This window comes from Magnolia sinica, chromosome 18 (assembly GCF_029962835.1).
Source record: "Magnolia sinica isolate HGM2019 chromosome 18, MsV1, whole genome shotgun sequence".
Lineage (NCBI taxonomy): Eukaryota > Viridiplantae > Streptophyta > Magnoliopsida > Magnoliales > Magnoliaceae > Magnolia > Magnolia sinica.
The window spans coordinates 29,364,497-29,389,083 of record NC_080590.1 but is presented as its reverse complement, the minus strand read 5'-3'; the positions used below and the strand labels follow the sequence as shown (position 1 = coordinate 29,389,083).

At 40.7% G+C, this 24,587-nt stretch overlaps 1 protein-coding gene across 1 annotated transcript; it reads right to left on the bottom strand.

The window, feature by feature from the left end:
- Nucleotides 1–1,405: 1,405 nt before the first annotated feature.
- LOC131232630 (deSI-like protein sdu1) lies at nt 1,406–23,580 on the bottom strand. The gene is made up of 4 exons (XM_058229001.1): nt 23,199–23,580; nt 16,109–16,370; nt 7,685–7,752; nt 1,406–2,172 (listed from the first exon to the last, which is right to left on the bottom strand). Exons 1-4 carry the CDS (start codon nt 23,331–23,333, stop codon nt 1,894–1,896), a joined length of 744 nt encoding a protein of 247 aa, XP_058084984.1. The 5' UTR covers nt 23,334–23,580; the 3' UTR covers nt 1,406–1,893.
- Between the last annotated feature and the right edge of the window lie 1,007 nt (nt 23,581–24,587).

Sequence of the window (24,587 nt, the reverse complement as noted above, 5' to 3'; positions counted from 1 at the left end):
AGGTAAAAACGGCTAGAATTCCAAATTGGGAATTTCCAAACTTGGAAATTCTTCTATCCTTTAGCAATACAAACTTTTAATATGATATGGCCCACCATAGATGGACCATGCCCCAAACACCTCCTCAATGGGACATTCCCAAATCCTTCATCAGTAGTCTGCAAATAGACGGTTCAGAAGTTTAATACAGCAACTAGCCACGTCCAAATGGAAATGGAAAAAAAAAAAAAAAAAACAAGTTGGATAGCTGATCTTCCAATCCGGGACATTTTTGAGGCATCGTCCATCAATGGCTGGGCCAACCATATCAACGGTACGGATTGCTGAACCATGAGGGGTACTTTGTCCAAAAATGAAAACCTAAATCATCAAGCTGTGGAGAAGGATTTATGGATAAGGCCCAAATTCCAATGCTAGTTCTGCACCATTATAAAAATCACGGTGACTCATCCTCTCACACGTGGCACTGGCATACAAATATCTGAACCATCCAAAGTGTGGGTCCCTATTGTGGATGGAGCATGAATGGGTGATCCGAGCCATTGTTCTATGGACCCCAACCATGGATGGGAGACACCCCAGAAATCTCCGAGGTCAGAAGATCCACACCCACTTCCATCAGTGACCTATAAATAAATATCAGATGAACCATCTCCTATAAATAAATAAAGAGCTCATCACATGATGAAGACTGATTAGAGGTTACCTGCATTTCAGCCCCAATGAGCGACGACAAGGTGAGGGTCCCTTCCCAGGCGTAATGTCTCCGGCAAAACAAGGGCAGATAAAATCCTGAATGGCAGCTAACGCATTGCACTGTATCTCTGCTCTCTCTGCAGCCTCATTACTTTGGTATGTTTTGGAATGCCACCCTTTTTACTCTAATTCCAGTGTAGTAAGAGATGCTTTTTTGCTGATTATATCCCAAAATAATCTAATCATCGGCTGCATCACTAAAATCACATCAATAGAATGATCCAAATTGTCCAATCATTGGCCATATATATCGACGGTTAAAAAAATTAGCAAGTCACTTATCAGTGAGCCTTATGCTTGGGGTGCACCCGAGGCTTGGAATTTCCTCAAATTTGGCCAGGGTATATATTTCAATGGGCATTTCCTCAATTTTAGCTAGGGTATATATTTCAATGGACTTATCATACTCATTCTATCGAATTGGATTCCTGTGCATTCCGATTGCAAGCTGCCAAATGCAATTGAGAATTCAGAATCGCCTTGATTTGTGATTTGAATTCCAATGCATTCCAAATACAAGCTCCCAAGCGAGCCCTAAGAAAACAAGAAACACAAGACAGCACTAGATTGGGTGTGTGTGTAAGGTTGCATGGTGACCCGTCTGACGTAGCATCCACATTTCAGTTTTGTATTGAAAGATGATCATTCATAGATGAATGAAAATGCCTAAAATGAATGAATCATGTCAACAATGGCTTATGCCGAATTTCTCTCAGACTAGTACACAGCATTGCAATGATGTCTCACAACCGCTCCATTCCATTCTCAAGAGCTATGGCTACTCATGAGAGTAGGCTCCTAAGTCCCACTCCCCCCACACATGCAATGCCAAACATGCTGCAAGATCCAGGCCACCATGTATGCTCTGTGGCCTAAAAATCAGGCCAGTCAGCCATCATGTGGGCTGAGCACATGTACGTCGGATATGGACCATTGGATAACTTCTTTGACCATCCAAATTCTTCAAAACATGTTTGGCCCACCAGATGACTGGCCAATCGTTACTTTTGGGTGGCAGCACACACGTGGGGCCCAACACACGTACGACTCAGGTCTCGCACATGCCAGCCACATTGGCACGTGTGAGGTGAGAAGGATCCATAATCCTACTACAAATAGCCATTGTGTCTTCTAATCTCAAATACCATCTGAACTGCAACGCCATTGTTCTGTAGGTCGTGGGCGTTGATGATATTGACGTGTTTCTTCCTCCAGGTTTGGAACCTCTGAACTACTAGACGGTCTGGCATTGAAAGAGGCAATGCTCTTGAACCACGCACCTTGGAATCTGGGGGTGGTGACTCTGTTGGAATTACTTGTAGATTCTGGAGCAACTGGTGAGTTGGAGGTTATACCCGCCAGGAACCGGTATGCCACCTTGCTGGCAGTCACAATTTCTGTCTTTGCTTGTCTCCACTGCAAAAAGATAAAAGCGGAAAGAGCAGCAGTTAAAACTGGAGCACCATGCAAAAGAAGTGATGGTTGAATTAGAAGAGAACACGAAAGCAGTGAAACTGCCATATAACATTTAATCTCTGAACATAATCCAAACTTCTGTGACTGGCCTCTTTTAAGTTTTAGGCCAGGTACAGAACATCCATCCAACTTCAAGTTCTGAATTTCAATCAGTGGGAGGATTGCACAATTTTGAATCATGTTCTACATGGCCTTCCAATTATTCGCTAATAACACTAATTATTTGCTACAGTTCCCTTATGGCGCCATTCAACGGTGCTAAGTTTGTTGAATAAACCCCTTTGTTTATTCTTTTAATGTGACATTAAAGTTCTTTTGCATCTTTGAATATTATGTAATCCCTTGAATAAAGATTCAAGTTTCTTCCTCAATGATGTATGGTAGAAGAGACATTATAAAATGTGGCCTGGAGGGCCTTGATTTTTCAGCTGCTCGGTGTCTCATGAGGTTCACTAGTTCGATTGAAGATCTTTTTTGGCAGTGGCATGGAGGCGGAGGAAAGACCGGGAGTAAGGAGTGGAGGATGTTTCTTTTAGTGGGGCTATGGCCCATCTGGAATGAAAGAAATTCGAGATGCATCCAGAATATTTGTGGCAACCAAGGTGTCCCGTATCGGTATCGGTTGGCGTAACGGTGCCCTCCGAAACCGATACGGATACGGGGGCGTAATGGCGATACGGGGGCGTAACGGCCCATAACGGCGTAAATTTTTTTGTTTTGCCAAAAAAATATGAAAAAATATGGATTAAATCCAGAATATTCTAAGCATTCCAAATATGCATTCATTTATAAATTGGAACATGTTTATGGTGGTGTAACGGTCCACTCTTTGGTGAGAAGTTGTATCGGACTGTCTGATTAATTTTTTAACCAGGTAACTTGAATTTGACTACAAAATTCATATATTTAATTTTTTAAATATGTAATTTATATACTTAACATCTTGATATCATTTCTCCCAATAGTTCTTTAAAAAAATGAAATTAAATTCAGGTAGATGGCGTTGCTAATTTGGGGCTGACTTGGAGGACCAATTTATTCTCCAAATCAGCCTTAAATTCATGCCATGTATTGTCATTATCCCACTTATAAATAGGTGGACATTTATTGGATAGTGAATCATAAAAATAAAATAAAAAATCAAAAGTCCCTATTTTAAAAAATAAAAGTTCACAAATTAACAATTAAAACTATTCAAATAATTTGATTTTGGCATTGTGAGTTAGCAATTGCAGTCCATAATTTAATTGTCAAATTTCAAGTTAATATATGTCTCGTGTACAATTTTTTAAGGCTTGAATTAGGAGGGACTCGGATGTAAAGTGCAGCACACGTGTCAAAGTTTTTTGGGCCTCACCCGTGATGAATGTGTTATATCTACACCATCCATCCATTTTGCCAAATAATTTTAGGGCAAGAGCCCAAAAATGAGGCACATCCAAAGCTCGGGTGGATTGCACCGTAAGAAACAATAATAATTAAACGTGCACCGTTAAAAATTTATTGGGGGCTAGAAAAGTTTTAGATCAAGCTGAAATGTGTGTTTTCCCTTCATCCACGTCAATGTGACCCAATTAACAGGTTAGATTGAAAATAAACATTACAGTGGACTTTAGGAAATTTTTAATGGTGAGCATTCTATAACCATTATTTCCTATGGTGTGGTCCACCTGAGATTTGGATATTACTAATTTTTTGAATCTTGACTTAAAATGACGTGGCGAAATGGATGGACGATATGGATAAAATATATACATTATGGTGGGACCCACTCGGGTATGATCTGATTGGATGGAAAATAAACGTTACCGTGCGCCCTACAAATTATTTAACCGTGAAAATCATTATCCTGCTGCTATTTTTGGTGTGGTCCAGATGATCTCTGGATATAATTCATTTTTTGGCTGGTGCTCTAAAATGATCTCTGAAAATAGGTGAACGGTGTAGATGTAATAAATACATCACTGTGGAGCCCATATAACTTTGATCTCCTTTGAACCGTTCGTACAACTCGGAGCTCGAGGAGTGTCAGCGCTCGTCTTTGTGTGACACGTACTACAGCAGTTAGCTGCTGCAAATAAAAAAAAAAATGGAGAGAGGGAATCGAAAAGAAAAAAAGAGGGAAAGAAAGAAAAAAAAAAAGAGGGAAAGAGGGAAAGAAGAGATTGAGAGAGAGAGGAAGAAGAAGAACAAGAACAAGAAGCAGCCGCAGCCGCACCCGCAGCCGGGCGCAGCCGCAGCCGCAGCTGCTCGAGAAGAAGAAGAAGAAGAAGAAGAAAGAGAAGAAGAAGAAGAAGAAAAGAAAGGAAAAAAAGGTAAGGTTTTTTTTTTTTGTTTTTTGTTTTTTTGTTTTTTTTCAGGGCCTGTAACAGCCGTTAAGGGTCTGTAACGGCCGTTATGGCCCGTAACGGCCCCGTAACGGCCGTTACAGTCACAGAATTCCATAACAGCCATTTCGACCCCGTATCGTCTAACGGGTCCCACCGTTACCGTTACGTATCGGCCGTTACGGCCGATACGTAACCGATTTATGGATAGGGTAACCCAAAACTCACAACTTTGCCATTAAATTTGGACCACTCACTATTTTACTTTTCATCATCCATTAGATAGCCACTAATTGGATGGTTTGGATCGCTCAATCAATCTAATCGTCAAGCCATGGTCCATCAACAATGTGCCCCACAATTTGAATGGTGTGAATACATGTGGATTGGCTTGTAGTTGCATGAAACGTGAAGTGGCACCATGTTCAGGTGCAGAAGCAGGAAGTGTCCCTTTCAATATGTTATCCAGTACAAATGGCTAGGAAGTGGGGAGGGAGTGTGAATTTGAAGCACAATTGAAAGTGGGAACAACACCTAATTGGAAGAATCCTGCAACCAGTTTGGCCACATTAAGGAGCATGAGCCCCCAAAATTTCAAAGATGGTGAACTACTTTTGGAGTGTAATGCTATCACAATTTCAGCCAATTAAGAATACAGAAAAGTCCAGACTAGATGCTAAAAGCACAAAATCCAAAGGCAATGGATAAGAGTCCCCAATAAAAAGGGCAGACCTATGATCCCTTTTGCAAGCACATTTGCGATACAATTAGCCCGTCTAGGGACTTGAATATTTTTAATTTCCATAGAGCAAGACACATCTTTAAGTCATTTGAGACAAAAGCAACTTCTGAGGAGGGGGCCTTCCCCAACAATGAGAGAGCCGCCTACCTGACTAGAAAAGACTTCCCACCCCAATTTTGAATGCCAATGATTCCACTCTATTAGCATTCCCAAAACCAGCCGACATAGATGAAGGAAATGAAACGTGGGACTTTTCATCTATTAGAACTCCCCCATGTACCAAAGTCCCCAGGATTGCCCAAAAACAATCGTCAACATTGAGTTTCCAGAAACCCGGAGGCTTCATGGCACTGGGGGGCATGTGTCGGAAGTCATAAATAGCTGCCTTCCACACACACAGGAGATCTGAAACAACCTTAAGAAACATAATTTAAAACATCCCCAGGAAGAGATTCCTTTAAAATTTTGAAAAAGAAATGGTTTTTTATTTTTTTGGTTTCATACTTTCTGGAATTTCACAGGTATTAATGATGGTATCATCAATGTATGCAAAAACGGTTATGTAATAGCCATTATGTAACAGTGGCCAACGTTACGTGTTATGGGGTAGTCACGGCTGTTACAAAAAAAAAAAAAAAACGTAATGACTGTTTCACCCCCTATAACAGCCATAACGGCCCATTAAAGGGCCGATATAGGTTTTTTCAGGGTTTTTTTAAGGGACCATAACAGCCATTATGGGGACCGTAACGGCCGTTACAACCCGTATTGTCACGGTAATAGTGGTGGCTGTTACAGCCACCATTACCTTTACAGAATACCTCGGGAATCATTGATCTTATCACATGTATTGACAATACAGTGTTTACTTCAAAAGGTTGTGTTAAAGGTATCTCGCAATATCGTAAGACATCAGTGATATTATTGAAAATATCAACTAATGTAGTATATCTTTATATTCAGCCTGTACCTGTATTGCATGATACAGGTAACATCAGCCAATATTATTGATAATACCGGTGATACCAGGAACACTGCCTGTAGGGGCAAATGAAATGTTTAGCCTAGAGATGAGAGACCTGATTTCGCTGAAAACAAACCATTATTCCCACCATTGGTTTCCACATACACGACAGAAGAGGGTAGAACCAATGTGTAGATTTCAGCTGTGTGGGGCCTATCGTGACGTGTGTACGACATCCATCCCGCCCATCAGGTTTCGAAGCCTAAAAATCACTGTCCATCAGCTGCTAACCTTTTTGTTTTCTACTGATTGGATGGGTAGGATCATCATCCAATCAGTGTAATTTAAAACCATTTTCAAAGCATGATAGGGTTCAGTGGATGGACCATCTGATTGACACTTCCACCTACCATGTATCATTTTGGAGAAAGAGATCTACCATATTAGTGTTCTAATGGCTCCCGAATTGTGTACCATTGTGAAGTGCTATTTGCAGCCTTTGGATATGCAGGCACGGATGTAGCACGTGTACTAGATCCAAGATTTTCTCCAGGCGCATCTATGGTAAATGCATGCTAGCCTCAAGATGTTCCACTTTTTTCGTGCACCACAAATGTAGGTTTAATATGTAACCCTGGTTAGCTTTTAAAACTGCTCATTAATTAAATGTGGACCACTTGATCTATGGAGCTCTGGTGTTATGAGCTTGGAACACTCACTGCAGGGCTCACCTGATGGATGGATGTGATCTCTTGTACGTTTTCCATCTGTACTTTTGGGGTTCATGTGGCACTTGTACACATGGATTTTTGGTAGAGAGATCACATTGTACACGGCTTGGCCACGTTGTAGCTTTCTATTAGAAAATTACTTTAAAAAGCCACCATATGTTAAGAGGGGATTCTTTTAGATGGGTATTTATTTATTTTCCCATGGGAGAAAAAAGTATGATAAGTGAAAGAAAAATAAAGGGGACAATTTGCTTTCAAGTACTATGGATAGATTTAAGAAGGAACAAGTGATGGCAACTCTCAAATAATATGGAACCAGGATGTTTACTTACAAATAGCTTCAGAAGTACTCAGCAATTTAGAACGTTCAACATGTAATTTGAAATATCAGAGCCTATTAAAATTCTTAGATTGAAACATCAACAAACCAGGTTCAGTTTTTAATTGTCTGGAACTTGCGCATAATAAATTATTGAAAGATATCAGCGTGAATATGTGGTCCCATTTAATTGTTTCAAAATACTATTGTGCCAAGGATTCAGGCATTCCTAGAAAATGCCAGCCCAATCTTTATTACTAAGAAAAGAACAGTACATACAGCCCATAGAGGAACAAGATTAAATTAACGAAAAACAGGATATGCTAAGAGAAGTTTAGTGAACAATAGAAAACAGCAACAGCAACTCACACGTAATGCGGTATTTCCAGCAACTTCCATAGCAGCATCCCCAGCATTAGCAAACCGGTTAACCCAGGCTGTATATGATGTAAAATCATAAGAATAAGATACATATAACTGACAGCTAATAAAAAATCAACTATCATGAGCATCCACTCCAAGAAAAAATCCAAACGAATCATTTCTATCCAAGAATCAAATTTGGGAGTAACAGAAATTGACAATTCATGCAAATCATTTGTCTTGACAGACAGACTTAACTTCCATGAATTCCCTCAACAAACAATCTATAGATTAGAAACATGCGATGTTCTGAGAGTAGTGAAAGAATTAAGTGGAAAAAAGCATGCACCAAAGCATTGCACCACCATCGACCAGCACGATGCATGCTTTGGACTCACTTATCACAGTGTTATTTCTACAATTGCACATGTGGCAATGGTTCAGGTTCAGTTTGAGTCAGGCAAGGGTCAGCCCAAGCCCAAGCCATCCCCAATCTACATTGCACATGACCAACCCATCTCAATGTTTTCTCTATCATTTTCTCTCTTACTGTGGCTACTCCTAGACCACTTCGGATTATCTCATTCTTAGTTTTATCTTTCCTAGTCTGACCACACATCCATGTCAAAATCCTCATTGCTGAAACACACTCTCTGCTCACAATATCTTCTTACTATCCAACACCGCCCCATATAGCATAGCTGGTCAAGTAGTTGTCTGATAGATTATTTTCTTCAGTTTCATAGGCATGCAACAATCACATAACACTCCAAAGGCACAACTCCATCTGCCCAGCTCTTATTCTATTTGAAACATCCTCATTGTCACCAAATGTCCTCAACATTCTATTGAAACGTCCTCTTTCCGTGAGGACTAATTCGTACTAGTAGGACTATGATGTAACTGGGTCAATCTTCTATTCAGAACATCCTCTTGTCATTCATTCTATTCAAAACTAGGACAATCTTTCCGCCTTTAAAATTAAAAAAAAAAATTTAAAAAAAAGGACGATCTTTCCCAACATTCTTGCCATGAGGGCCCCACCAAACTGTCACGGACTTGGATGTGGATCCTTCACAAGTTATGTGAGTCTGAATCGAGTCAAAATCACATGCACCTGCAGTTTGATCCACATTGTAGTATAGCAGACAAAAAATGAGTAAAATAAAAGTTAAAACTCTATACTTGCACGAAGCATGAAGGAAGCAGCAATAGATTTGACTACGGTAGCAGGGAGCAAATATAAACAGCTAGGAAGCAGGAGCGGAGCCAGAATGGGAACATAACTCTAATTTAGGTCGTTTCTTCAATTCACTAGATTCACAGTTTTGATTCACCTAATTCACCAGACTGGTTTGGGGCTCTAGTTCAACACAATGTTATCCAACTTAGTTGATTCACTGTTTTACCAGTAACCATATATTTGATATCCATTTTGATCGTTAGTATTGCTTGATGAATGTGATGTAGAGATCTGTCCATCCACAACATGCCCCACAATTTTGATGCTCAGGATAACTGTTCATGAGTGCAACATAAGAGGAGGATGAGTCGTTACTATTTTCAAAATCAAATGAAGGTGAACTATCATAGGAGTCAAGTATAAACCCCTATGCGTGCACGAGAATCCATCTTCAAGATACTTCATGCGCCAACATGGCACAAATGTGAGATCCAAGAAGTCCATCAGGTGGATCCCACTTTGTAGATGCCATTGCTTGAAAGTCAAGCAAAGTCCACTTGTTAAGAAACAAAAGGATGTCTTAGAAAGACTTGACTAACAATTTTAGATGTTCATTTCTTTTGTAGCCTGTAGCTCCACTGATCAGTGCGCTGGCCCTATTCTTGGTCAATGGCATTTGCATAGTGGGACCCATATAATGGACAGAGTAAATCCCCACACTAGTGCTACTTCGGATCCATTGTACACAAATGTGTGCTTAGCAAAGGTAACTCAGTTCTCCATCTACTCCGTGAATCCACTGGGGATAAAATAATTGATGCTTGTGCAGAATATGATAGTTGATACACAGGCACTTAGAGGTTCTGAATGTCGCATACAAATAACTCAAATTGAAATGCAAAAATTGTGAGTCCCTAGATGAGTCACTAACCCAATATTATACTAATTCAATGACTTGGACGTAATAGCAGATTTGTGACAATTTTAGTGGGCAGTTGGACTAAAGAATAACCAACAGCACTAATTTGACAAATAGTTGATCATAAATCAGAGGTTAAGATTATTCAGCCTATCTAATTTTTGTATCATGACCTCTCTATAATAGGTCCTGCAATTTGAATGGTTTGTTTGGAATTCGTTTTTTGGCACATCTACAGTTTCTGAGTGCATATGTATCAACCATCACCCTACCAAAGTCTGAAAATAACTCCTCTTCCAAGAAGAGATCAAAATCCCATTGGCTGTTGGGGTTGTAGATCTGTCATTTTGAACTCATAATCACCATTTGCCATCAGCCCTTGGAGTTGTTGCAGATACACCATTTTCAACTACCACAAACTAGCATGGTTTGAATCACAAATCGTCATGAATTAAGCCCAATTAGAGAATAAAACTACGACAATTTGAATCAATGATATCATCAAATTCAAGCAATTTGACATGTGAATTAGGTCACTTGAACTAATTCATAATCTGAGCAAATGCAGGCATGCAATAGATTAGGCAACCACGGCCAGTGGCGTGCTTTGATGCAGGAGTGGCACTTGGGTAGAAGGTTGGTGCAAGTGAGCGAGACCAAAATTTATTGAAGAATTTAATTCTTTAAAACTACTTGCCATCCGAGTCCCTAACAGAAAAGGGTGACAAACAAAATTAGTTTTGCGCATAAAGGGTCATTCCCCAAATAATAGCACCTTCGTATCAAACGGCCTGTGCAGCCAACCTTTAATTAACTCTCCTAAACAAACCATATTGGATCTAGCAGATCCCAAAGAGGTCGTGAAAATAGTTCCACAATTCCTTGGCTGTAATTTGCAAAGAATAAACAGATGATGTGTTTATTCGAGAAAAAAAATTAAAATTGACGGATTTTGTGTGTGTGTGTGTGTGTGTGTGTGTGTGAGAGAGAGAGAGAGAGAGAGAGAGAGAGATGAGGACATCCGAGCGTCAAACTAGAGGAGGGCAAAGCCAGTCTCCTTCTGGCTAAACGACCATTACACATGGGGCCCCACTTGCCTCAATTCACATTCCTAACCACGTTGAAGACCCCATATGCATGTTCGTGCATCTTTGAGAACCCCACACTATGCATGTGGCCTGCATATAAAAGCTTATTGAACACATCAGACTATTGGATCAAGTCGACACAATGATCGGACCGTTGGATCATCATCATCGGACATCTTGATTATGGACCCCCATGGGCCACGAAATATTTTTGTTATTTAGTTTGTTTATATGTTTCGTTATTTTTGTATAACTCATATTTGTTTTGAGATTAGGGAGTCAAGAATAACTTTTAATTCATTAAGCATCTTTAAGTTAAGAATCTTATCTGAGAGTGCCTTTTTGTAAAAAGTCTTTTCTAAGACTAGCCAATACGCATGTTATGAATAAAAGAGATTTCTCTCCTTTTGCTTTCAGATTGAACAAAATTTCATCATGTGATTGGATTGGTGGTGCAAAACCATGGGGAGCAATTCCCTAGTTATCTTTTCGACTTTTCTCTCTCCTCAACAAGGTATCATCTTCTTTCATCTTCTTCTTTTCTTTCTCATTCACCTCTTCCTTTCTTATCTTCATTATAACCATCAAAAACCTAAATTGACCCATCCCAAGACCAAACCCAGCTGGCCATCCTTTGCTATCCGTACGGATGTACAAACGCATGTATGGACGGCTGCCTGTACAAACAGCTTTGTATATGGCCCCCTTGCTTCGTCATGAATGCTCTTCCTTAGCTTCCCTCTTCAAAACATCTAAACTAATTTCTCCAAACCCTAACCCTAAAATTCCAAAATCCCCAATTTCTCCAAACCCAAATCCTCAAGATATGCAAATTCCTTGACCAAATTATAAATCCCTAATTCCCATCACCTAAAACCCATATTCCAAATCCTAGAAACCCTAAATCCTAAATCCCTTAAACCTAAAATCTGAAATCCTAACCCGAAACATCCTAAAACCTCAATCCTAATGTTTCAAACCTTAATTCCTCTAAGCCTAGATACACCAAACCCATTTCCCACGTTCCCTAGCCTTTAAACAGCCCTAACACGTCAAAACTCTTACAAGACACATGATTTCCATTGAATTCATAATTAACCCTATATTTGGATGGGGGTTTTATCTCCCATTGGTCCTGGTTAATCAGTAATTTATAATATTCACACTACAGGACTGTCGCAAGCTTGAATTTGGACATGTCATAAATCTGAAAATTTTGAATTTATGGTAAATTAGCATCATGTTATCGTTCCATTGCTCTAGTTAGGGCATGTTTGTTAACAATGAAAAAATCACGGAATGCGGAACCCAAAAAGCATTGTGTCAAGTGATATTTGTTAACGCGGAACCTTGAAAGCGCTCCGTGATTTTTACAGAATTTTTTCGGGCAAAAGAGGTCTGGCTTAATGGTGAATACGGAATGTGCTCCGCGTATCCTTCTTAAAAAATAAATTTTTCTACCAAATTTACTGCTACGCACATTGCCAAGGAGATTCTCTCCCACAAATAGATTGCATAATACACAACGCAACTTTTAACTTGTAGAACTTCTCTAAGCCCACCATGATTTATGTGTTAGATCCACACGGTCCATCAACTTTTCAAGATAATTCTAGAGCATGAGCCCAAAAAATGAGGCACATCAAAAGTTCAAGTGGACCTCACCACAGAAAGCAGTGGGAATTGAATGACTACTATTGAAACCTTCCTAGGGTCCATTATGCGGCTTATTTTACATCTAACCTCTTCATACAACCACAGACCTAGATGAAGGAAAAACACAAATATCAGCTTGTTCAGGGCCTTTTGTGGCCCCAAGAAGTTTTCAGCGATAGGCGCCCAATTCCCACTGTTTCCTATAGTGTGGCTCACTTGAGTTTTGGATCCGCCTCATTTTTTTATTGTCCTAAAATGAGCATGCAAAACGAATGGACGAGGTAGATTTCCCACAGACATCACGGTAGGCCCCGCCTAGCATCCTAGCACAGGAAGTTTCTACGAAAGGCTTTAACAAGAAATCCGCGTAGATTGTGTATAACGCTGCCAATAGTGGAACCAAATTGCATGGTGTGCCACACACCATCGACCTGACGTCACCTAGTTATGTGGGGCCCACCATGACGTATGTGTTATATCAAAACCATCCATCCATTTTGTGAGATCATTTTAGTGCAAGAGACCAAAAAAGAGGCAAATACAAATCTCAAGTGGAACACACCACAAGAAAACAGTGGTAACTAAATGCTCACCATTAAAAACTTCATACAACCCACTACAATTATTATTTACTATCCAACTGGTTGATTAGGTCACACATACGTAGACGATGGGAAAACACAAATATCAACTTGATCAGAGCCTTCTGTGGGGCCAAGAAGTTTTCAACGGTAGACGTTCGCCTCCCACTGTTTCTTGTAGTGTGGCCCACTTGAGCATTAGATTTGCCTTATTCTGTCTTATGCCATAAAATAGTATGGAAAACTGGATGAATAGTGTGGATAAAACATATACGTCATGGTAGGCCCCATAAAGCCCCTGACAAGACCGTTTGTCACCAGCTAGGTGCAGGCGCAGCTTCGGTGGATCTTGGATCCGAATGAGAGCAGATTAGGTGAGACCCCAACCTCAACCAAGACGATGCGACACTTACCGTGGGGTTATTGTGAGGCCCACATTGATGTATGTATTATGTATCTACGCCGTCCATCCGTTTTTACGGATCATTTGGGGCATTATCCCAAAAATGAAGCAGATCCAATTATCAGGTGGACTATACCATAAAAAACAGTGGTGATTGACCTTCCTACCATTAAAAATTTCTTAGGGAAGCATGGATGAAGGAAAAAATTAAAAAATTAAAAAATCAGCTTGATCCAAAACTTTTTGCCGCCCATTAATGGTCAATCAACACTGTTTCCTATGGTATGGTCCACCTGGTAATTGAATATGTTCAATTTTTGGATAATGTCATAAAATGATCTGGAAAAACAGATCTATGACTTCGATGAAGAGAACACACAAATATCAGCTTGATCCAAAACATTTGTGGCTCATGAAAGTTTTTAATGGTTGATTACCACTATCTCCGATATTATCGTCTGCCTAAGATTTGGATCTACTTCATTTTTTTGGATCATACCCTAAAATGAGTTTTCAAAACGGATGGACGGCATGGATACAAGGCACATACATCATGGTGGGCACCATAGTCACAGATCGCACCCCACATCTCCAAACAGGAGAAAGGGGCAAATGTGTCAAATTAACAGATTTTAGACATTTCAGACGTTTGTTAACAAACTGGCTGTTTCAGATTCCATACTTAATTTTCAGACTTATGTTGTCCTTTTAGACAGTTACCAAACAGGTTTTCCGACTTCAGATTCAGATTTCAAGTTCAGGCTTTCGGACTTCAGATTTAACAAACATGCCCTTGATCTGTCTTTTCATTTCCTGGTATCATATTAGGATATAGATCATTCCGTCCTACATCAATGTGTTTGTGTGTGTGTGTGTGTGTGTGTGTGTGTGTGTGTGTGTGTGTGAGAGAGAGAGAGAGAGAGAGAGAGAGAGAGAGAGAGAGAAAGAGAGATTGGGGTCGCCATCTATTGATAGATTGAGATGTTGGAAAATTTTAGCAAAAACAGATCAATATATATAGGGATTACTTGGAAAGGAAGGATTTGGGAGAGACAGAGAATGATATTAACTTGCTATTGATTAAGTATATACATTATTGCCCATGCGTATATTCTGTTAAAGTTTTCTATTTTGATCTTGCACACATGCATGCATGCATATAGCCATTTTTTCACTCTTTGTTTTTTTTTAGTTGAAACTGTACTAAACTTGAACTTTTCATTCTCTGAATTTTGGCATTTCCATTTCTTTGACCAAATTTTTTACCATCTTTTTAATGATTGAGAACGGGTTAAACATGAACATTTCCAATACTTTTTTTTGGAAGGATGACAACTTTATTAAGCACATGGCAAAGCCAAAGAATCTTGCAAACAAACCGAAAACTGAAAGTCCTTAAGAGGAAGAAACATTAGCCCACTCTAAAACAGAATAATGAGCTCTCAGGAAAATGCCCCTCGGAGTGCCGAACTTGTCTCAGAGACATCTGTTATTTCTTTCAGCCAAAAGTGCCCAAAGACCAGCTAGAAGGAATAATCTCCATCTCCCTCTGCAAGTTGGAATCAGTCCAAACCCATGCCATTGAACAAAAAGAACTGCTATCAATCGGGGAATCATCCAGCATACACCAAAGATACCCCAGAACACTGTTCCGTACCTCCAGAGAGAATGAACAGTGACTAAAGAGGTGATCTGCTGATTCCTCCTCGCCCCAACATGAAGGACATGCATTAACTAAAATGAGATCCCTTTTCCATAAATGGTCGATTGTACGCACCCTATTCCAGTCTGCGAGCCACGCAAAAGCCACCACCTTGGACGGGGCACCGTAAAAACAAATGGTATAGGTGTGGACTTTTACACCAAGGGGCACCTTGCTTTGCCATATGGCATTTTGATAACTATCCCAAATACAATTAAGCAAAATCATTATTGCTTTCCACATAACTCTCATATGCACAAGTAAACAGCACTGAAATGGTGATAATACAAATGATATTAAATTTCAATCAGGAGAAATGCTCCAGTGCTCTCAAGGCACTATAAGTTATAGTGCTCCTGCTTGCATCGGTTCACTTGGACAGTCCAATCTATCAATCTGAACTGTCCATTAAGCACATAACACATTCCATGGGCTATGATGCAAACATCAAACTGATTAGATGATCCAATCTATCCTTTATTTGGCCTGATTTTTATAGCCATCCATTTTCTATCCCATGGGTGGGATGGTTACAATTTTCTAACAAAAGTGATTATTTAGAATCATAAGCATTCCATGATGAGTCCTAACAAATAGATGGATTAAATTGGTTAGTGGATCTATTTTTGTGTGAATGATCCTGACCGTCCATATTAAAGGCTATTGATCAAATGGTGTTCGCATAGTAACCCATGAAATGTGCGCTGGACTTATGAACAGTCTGGCTCAATGGATTAGGTTGTCCATGTATCCCAATGCAACTAGGAGCACTATAACTTACAGTGCTCTGAGAGGACTGGAACATTCTCTTTAATCAGTAACAGAAAAAGAAACCGAGAGAGAGAGAGAGAGAGAGAGAGAGAGAGAGAGAGAGAGAGAGAGAGAGACTGAATATCACCTGGAAGTTTTGGCACACCAAGCTTCTCACAGAGCTCATCACAAAAGTGGTTGCAGTTTTTTGATAACAAGTCATATGAGGTCCCAGGCCACTCTCTGCTAAGTTCCCTTAGAATCTGATTTACACTGAAGTTTGGCAAGTCAGTCTCTCCAAGGACAATGGATTCACGATAGGTGTACATAGGATTTCTAGTTGGCGGACAACTAAAAACCCCACTGCCAGTTTCACAGAATCCAAAAGACCATTCCTCATCTCCATAAACCTGCAAAAATTGGTTGTGGAATAAATCATCTGTTCTAAAGGTAAAACCACAACCTTTAAAAGGTGTCACTCATCTTTCATGTGCACTGCCATCAGGCAAAGTTTTGAAGAAATAAACTGCTGACTTAATTTTTGTTTATTTTCCTTCTAATTTTGTGTGTGTGTGTGTGTGTGTGTGTGTGTGTGTGTGTTGAGAAAAGCCACAAACTACCAGTAAGCTTGGGAGAATAAACTAACGGTGATAACTAAATTAGAGTTGTAGAATGAGAAACAAAAGCAACTATTATGGGAAAGCGAAGCAACAAATACCTGCAAAAGAAGGACAAATATGCAGAAATCATAAAACTAGCTCGGAAAATGAAACCAGAAGAAGTGAAATCATCTATGAACTAATCACTACAAGTCCATAGTCTTGTTCATTTTTCACCTTGTGAACTTTTTCTTTTTTGAGAAGTACCTTATGAACTTTTTCTTTTTTGAGAAGTACCTTGTGAACTTTTTCTTTTTTGAGAAGTACCTTATGAACAATATAGTAATGAAAACCATTCACCTACCACAGGTTGTATGTTAACTCAGCATATAAACCATTTTAAAAGCATTTTTTGCCCTTGAAAATTCATGATACTTTCAAGGCAAAACTCGAAAGAAAATTCTGAAGGCCAAAAGAAAAGGTGTTGTAGCATGACATACAACCATTTGTAGGTGATCAGTCCTCTACAATAATATTCAAAGTTTTTTTTTTTTTTTTTTGAAGGATGAAAATTTTATCAAGCAACAGCAAAAACTGAACAGAAAACAAAAGGAGAAGAAGAAAACAAAGCCCACATATCGAAAGAGCGAAAAGCCAAAAAGCTACAACTCAGCCCAATCGGACAATAACAAGACAGCCCCTATCAACACCGCTTGAGGAGACCTACAATGATTCTGAAAGCACCGCTGATTCCTTTCTCCCCACAAAGCCCACCATATTGCTGGCAGAGAAAGTTGCCATTTAGATCAAGAAAACTTCCCTCCACCTCCCCCATGCCACGCCCAAAGGAGGTCCTGGACCGATCTCGGCATCACCCAAGCCACTCCAAAAGCAGCTAAAAAATGGTTCCAAACTTCTTGAGCGAACGGACAGAAAATGAAGAGGTGATCCACCGATTCGGTGTCTCGGTTGCACAAACATCACATATTAGGGATCATCGTAGATCTCTTCTGTAAATTGTCAATCATCAGAACCTTCTTTCTTCCCACTAACCATGTGAAGGCCGCTACTTTTGAGGGCGTGCCGTAGAACAAAAAATGAAAGGTGTGTCTCTCCTGATGTTCCACAGCTTGAGGCTGAAACATTTTATAGAAAGACTTAACCGAAAGCCGGCCTGAACTATGCACCTTCCACACCAGGGAATCGAATCCACCTTGCAAATAGACAAACTAAAGATGATCCAAAAGAGCAGCGAAATCAGATACCTCATCATCAGTTAAATTCCTCCTGCATGGAGGGGCCCAAACGACCAACAAGCAACTCTGAGAGATGCATTTTGACACCACCAAATCATTAGAAGGCACAAGACTCACCAGGGCAGAAAAATCAGACCGCAACGGACCAACGCCACACCAACGATCCTCCCAAAACCAAATTCTAGTCCCTTCCCCTACCAAGAACAACACACCTTGCCAAAAGATATCTCTAATCTTCATGATGGACTTCCAAATGTAGGCCCTATAAAGAGAGGACCTCTTTCCCACACCCCCATGGATCGTGCCATACTTATTTGAGATGATTTCATGCCACATGCAACCTTCTTCCATACCAAATCTCTATAGCCATTTACCAAGGAGGGCCGAGTTCATATGGTTATGTGGTTGTAACCCTGCTCCACCTTGAGTGACTAGTTTACAAACCTCCTTCCAATTCAAAAGATGAAACTTGAAGCCTTCATTGGAACCCCTCCAAAGGAAGTCTCTTCTCAGGTTTTTCCAACCTGGCGAGCACGGCTTGCGGACATTTGAATAGCAACATGAAGTAGATTGGCATGTTTGAAAAAGTTGCCTTGATCAAAGTAATACGGCCTCCGAGAGGGAACAAAAAAAAAAAAAAAAAAAACTTGCTTCTCTAATTGGAAAGCTTGCTCTCAATTCTTTCTATCACCTTATCCCACAGATGAATCATCGGTCTCCCAATACATAGCGGAAGGCCTAAATAAGAGGTGGGAAAAGAGCCTTCCTTGCACCCAAAGGACAATGCCGACCTAGTAGACTCCTCATTAGACAAGTGGATTCCCAATAATTCGCTCTTCCTAACGTTAATCTTCAAACCGGAGACCGCTTCGAAACATATCAGCACTTTCTTTGTGTCTTCCACCTTAATGATGTCCGCCTCACAAAAGACAAGCGTATCATACGCAAATTGAAGTTGCAACACTGGGTCCATCATACTTCCCACCTTAAAGCCACTGAAGAGGCCAACTTCTTGACCTTTGACTAACATGCGACTAAGAGCCTCTACAATAACCAGAAAAAGGTACGGGTACAAGGGATCCCCTTGCCTAAGGCCTTTAGAAGCTTTGAAAAAGCCTTTCAGGGATTCATTGACAAGAACCAAGAAGGAAGGAGATCCCACGCAAGTACAAATCCAATTTCTCCACTTGGCTCTACAACTTAGCCTGTCCAACATGTAATTCAAGAAATCCCACTCCACATTATTGTAAGCCTTCTCCACATCCAGCTTGTAAACCCACCCCTGCCTCTTTCTTTCTTTTTTTGCTTGAACCGAGAATCTATACATTCATGAGCGATTAAGGCCGTGTCCAAAATCTACTTACTTTTAATGAAGGCCCGTTGGTTAGGAGAGAACGCTACCCACCATATTCATAAATCTTGACGCAAAGATTTTAGTGAGGATTTTATATGAACTTCCTATAAGGGTAATCGGATGAAAGTCCTGGGGAGCTCTTCTGCACCCTCCACCTTAGGAATAAGCACGATAAAAAATGCACCTAACTCCATTGACAAGTGACTGTCCGTGAAAAACTCCTTAAGGAAATCCATCAAATCCCTTTTAACTATGTCCCAAAAGACCTGGAAAAAGGCAACAGGATACCCACCAAGCTCAGGGGACTTGTCCCTCCCCAAACTCTCCACTGCTTCCTTCACCTCAATTTCTGATATCGGGTTTTCAAAGACCCGCATCTTCGTCAAAATTCTATCAAAATGGAGAGTCCAATCTCCAGCCGAGACGAATGATCTAAAGACAGGAGCCATCGATAGAAACCAATAATTGCCTCGCAGATATCGTCCTTCTTCTCTAACATGTTGCCTTTAACCGCTAACGATGTAATTTAATTGCACCTTGTTATCGTTGAGGCTACACCGTGGAAAAATCTCGTATTTTTGTCACCCTCTTTTAGCCACACAGCCATTGACCATTGCCTCCACTTAATTTCCTCATCTTTAAGAAACTTAGAACACTGTGCTTCCAACTTCCCACAACTAACGATAGCCTCTTGAGATGCCTCTCCCCCTTCCTCCTTGACATCTAGAGTGTATTTGATCCAGAATACAAGCAACCATAACTTCTTTAGCCCCAAAAACCTCCCTATTCTACTCCTTAAGTTTCCCTTTGAGAAGCTTCAACTTCTTGTGTAGCTAGAAACCCGTTGAATCGTCCACAGTGAAGGAATTTCACCACCCCGAGACCATATCCTTGAACCCCTCAGCCTCCAACCACATCAGTTCGAAACGAAAGGGTTTTGGACCTCACCTCTCAAAAGAATCCTCCAACACTATAGATTTGTGATCTAATGTTATCCTTGGAAGACCCTGGATCTAAACCAGTGGAAATTTCGATGTCCAATCTGAAGACGTTAGAAACCTATCAAGGCGAGACATCATTAGAAGATTGTGGCCGTTCGACCATGTGAACTTAGCCCCTGACTTAGGGATATCTACCAGCTCATGATGTTGAATCCATGAAGAGAATTCCCACATACTTCAGTGGGTCTTCTCGAAGCTAAAGCGAACAACGTTAAATTCTCACCCCCCAATGCACTAGGGCCTTGAACACCTAGCAATAATAAATTTCAACTCATCCTAGAATGCATATTTTTTTGTTTGCTCTGCAGGGGCCATACGCACAGGAAAGAAGCCATTTGAAGATAACAAAGATTTCAACTAGAACCACCATAACCGAGAAGTCACCACACTAACTTTCCTCCTTCCTCCAAAGACAGGAATTCCAAGCCACCACGATACCCCCTGAAGAACCGACCACATCTAAAGAAACATAATTGTTCAACTTCTATCCCCAAACCAAACCCAAGTTTGTTCTACTGAAAGAGGAGATCTTAGTTTCTTGAAGACTGATTATCTAAGCCCTCGATTTCTTACACATGGCTCTTATCCGATACATTTTTCCTCGATCCCCCAAACCCCTCACATTCCAGCTAAGAACATTCATTGAGACACCAACCTTGCCCTTATCCCCCTGATCATCTCTGCTGGTTTGTGGACCAAGCTTTTAAGTCTCAAGAGCTCCCACTGCCCTCTAGTGTTTCGCCTTGAAGCCCAGTACGATATATCTTTGCCCCTCTACTCTACGTATTAGAATAAAGCTACCACGTCGTCGTCACCTGCTTGGAAAAACATCCCCACCTTTCTCCCTGCTATGTTTATGATGTCCTCGGTCCAGTCCAAATCCTTTGTCGACATGTGGTTTTCTTTCAAGAAGCCTTCTGAAGCCACCACTTCTTGCACTATCGTTGTTTCCTCATGCAAGATGCTTTGTATACGCCCTGTAGAAGCTTGAAGAGGAGTGACAGCCAACATCCTGTCCATATCGACCCTCTCCACCACCTCTCCCCCAACCGCAAGAGAGAGCGCTTACGAACCGGGATCTTGTTCGAAGCTAGGAGCAAGAGCTACCATACCAACTGGGGACGAATCCCAAAGGAGAAGTTCTGAACTCCCTGACTGCCCCACTATCTCCTCCTGCAGAAGAAGAAGACATCCTCCTCCGTTGCTTCAAACTAGTTAACTCAACTTGCAACATCTGCCTGGTTAACTCCTATTAGCTAGCCTTAAGATTATTGTTTGGGTGAGATTCTCGTGTAGATCAGTTGCGAGCGAGCTTCTAGATCAATAGAAAGGATAGAACTAAAAATGAATGCATAAGAGGGAACTTAGGAGTAGCACCAATCGGTAATCAAATGAGAGTAATTAGACTTAGATGGTTTGGTCAAGTGCAATGGAGACCAATAACTATGCTATTTAGAAGAAGTGAGTAGTTGCAACTTGAAAGGCTCTAGAATGGCAAAGGGGAAGGCCCAAAAGGACATGAGTGGAGGTAGTAAGATAGGTAATGTAACCATATACTAAACTAAAATATTTAATGATAGAAGTTGAACTAGTGCCATTCCATGTTGTATCCATGTTGTTTTGGGGTAACATGAGAAGATACAGCATCAAATAGACTCGATTTGTAGAGAAGTGGGAAAAGGAGGAGTGCAGGAGCAAGAGCATGAGCTCAAAGAGAAAAATATAGATAAAATATTAAAGACCAAGACCATCTAGGATTCAAACTTTGAAGCTTGAAGTGAAATAGAAGAGCGTAAAGCAGTCTAAAAATGAAGCAATGATTACACTGCTAATATTTTTTCTGGAAGTTAATTACACTGCTGATATGATTAAATAGCTGCATATGGTCGCACAAATCTTCTGCTTAGGGTGCAGGATCAAATGGATTTCTAGATTAGAATTGAGGGTTTGAAAATAGATTTCTAGAATATGTCACAGGTATCAAAACTTCACACCACGGTATATGTATAAAGGCAGAAAAACATGGTTTTCTGATTCTCCCTTTGGGACTTGATTTATCAGTTCCCATCATATAGATAGTATAACTCAAAGACATGTGAGGAGTTCTAAGGTTGGTATGCAAACTGTAATATGTCATTCACACCACAGTATTGTATGGGCCCAGTTGAAAGCACAGCATATCTTTGTCCAATGCAGCAATGTTGCAGTGAGAAATGCTAATCAGGTTTGCTCAAGTGATCTAAATGGGCAAGCACGATCATCAGGTGGGCGGTGGCTCACATGGGCCACACATGTACACAGAATTCGAATCATTGGTTGATTTTTCTTTGCCATTCATTTCTTTTTCTTTTTCTTTTTTCTTTTTTTTTTTCTTTTTTTTTCTTCTTTTTTTTTTTTTTTTTTTAGGGGGGGGGGGGGGGTAAATTTTTGGCCCACCCAAAGATCATATAAACCTGGTTTTGTACACATTGCATCAACATCATTAGGATTGCCAGATAAACGGCTCTGATCTTACACCGACCCAGTCCCCACATGTGAGGTGAACACACTTCCAAGGCGAACTCGAGCTAGTGCAATTAGTATCCCTAAGGTGGAACCCGCCTTGTGGTAAATTGAGGCACCTGGCAGCCCCATCATTTGATGGGCCAAAGCCCCAATATCTCCCTTGTTGGATGACCCTAGGCAGCATCCAATTGATGACTTGAAAAGACAACATCATCCAACAGTCTACATTCAACACCAGTTCAGCCGTCCAGTCATGATCATCCAATGGAGGAGATTTCCAGGATACCTCCTCCCCACAGCAGCAATGGCCGCATGAACGGCTCAGATCACCAGAGGGACGTCCAATCAACCCTCCCGCATTCTTTCCATGATTTCTATAATTCCAGACTATTACCAACCCAGAGAAAGAAAGAAAAAGCAAAAAACCCTAGATCTCATCTCAGACAACCAATACGACAAAAATGAAACCCTAGATTAATATCAAATTCACCAATTTATTTAGAAAGAGAGAGGAGAGACGGACCTGGACAGCGCTGTGAAAGATACCGCCCAAACCGATAGCGTCTTTGAAGATCTTGTTAATATGGAGGATGGTGTTGTTCGTCTTTGGGGAGGCGCTGTTCGTGACGTCATACACGTGCAGCACCACCTTCTTCATTCTCTTCTCTTCTCTTCCACTCCCTCCGATAGAAATCCAAAACGAATCCTCAGATATTTACAGGAATTCCATCGGCAATCAGATCTTTCTTATTATTCTCATCATCACCATCTCCACTGTCTCTCTTCTTCTACCCTTTTCCTCTCTTTTACTTTTTCCATCTGGGATTCTGTTTTTTGTTTTCGCTCTCTCTCTCTCTCTCTCTCTCTCTCTCTTAGCAAGGGCGGAGATCACTCGCACGTGCACATGAAGGTTTCTTTTCCCTGATGAAGAGAAGATGTAGTATGATTACCGACGTTTTGGGGGGAAAATAACGGATGCCAATTTCCTGTAACCGTTGCTGCAGGTAATGTGTAGCGTCATTAGTGTCCGTTTGGACGCACCTTTCATACGGCCTTTTGGAGACGAAACAGCGTTTGGAAGCAAACACCGTTTGGGTTTGTTTTTCAAAAACCGGGAGCGGCTTCCGTCATGGAGAGCGGATTAGGTGAGACCCCGGCCTCACCCAAGAGAGTATGGCCCTTACCGTAGGGTTACTGTGGGGCCACCTTGATGTATGTATTATGTATCCACACCGTCCATCCGTTTTTACAGATCATTTTTTAGGGTATTACCCTGAAAATGAAGCAGATCTAATTATCAAGTGGACCATACCATAAGAAACAGTGGTGATTGACCGTCCTACTATTAAAAACTACTTGGGGCGCACCTTAATGGGTTCCGTGGTGTTTATTTAGCATCCAATCTGTTGGTAAGGTCACATAAGCCTCGGTGAAGGGAAAAAATATATGCTTGATTCAAAACTTTTATGGCTCATTAATGGTCAATCACCACTGTTTCTTGTGGTATGGTCCACCTGATAATTTGATCTGCTTCATTTTTTGAGTTAATGCCCTGAGATGATTGGGAAAACGAATGGGCAATGTGGATACGTAATACATACATCACAGTGGGCTCTTTGGTAAAAGCCACACCCTCTTGGGTGAGGCTAGGTCTCACCTAATCCGCTCTCTCCCTCGTGTCAGGTAACACCAAGTTTCATCATGCTGTGATTGTGGAGCAATCTTGATATATGTATTTTATATTCAAGTTGTGCGTAAGTTTTGGCATTTTTTTAACACCCACACACACCACATCAGGTACTTGAACCGATGACCTTAGTGCTGAAACTCTTGTGAGTCTACCACAAGCACTAAGTCAGGACCTAGTTTTGACTGCTCATTTTAGACTATGGCCCCAAAAATGAAGCAATTC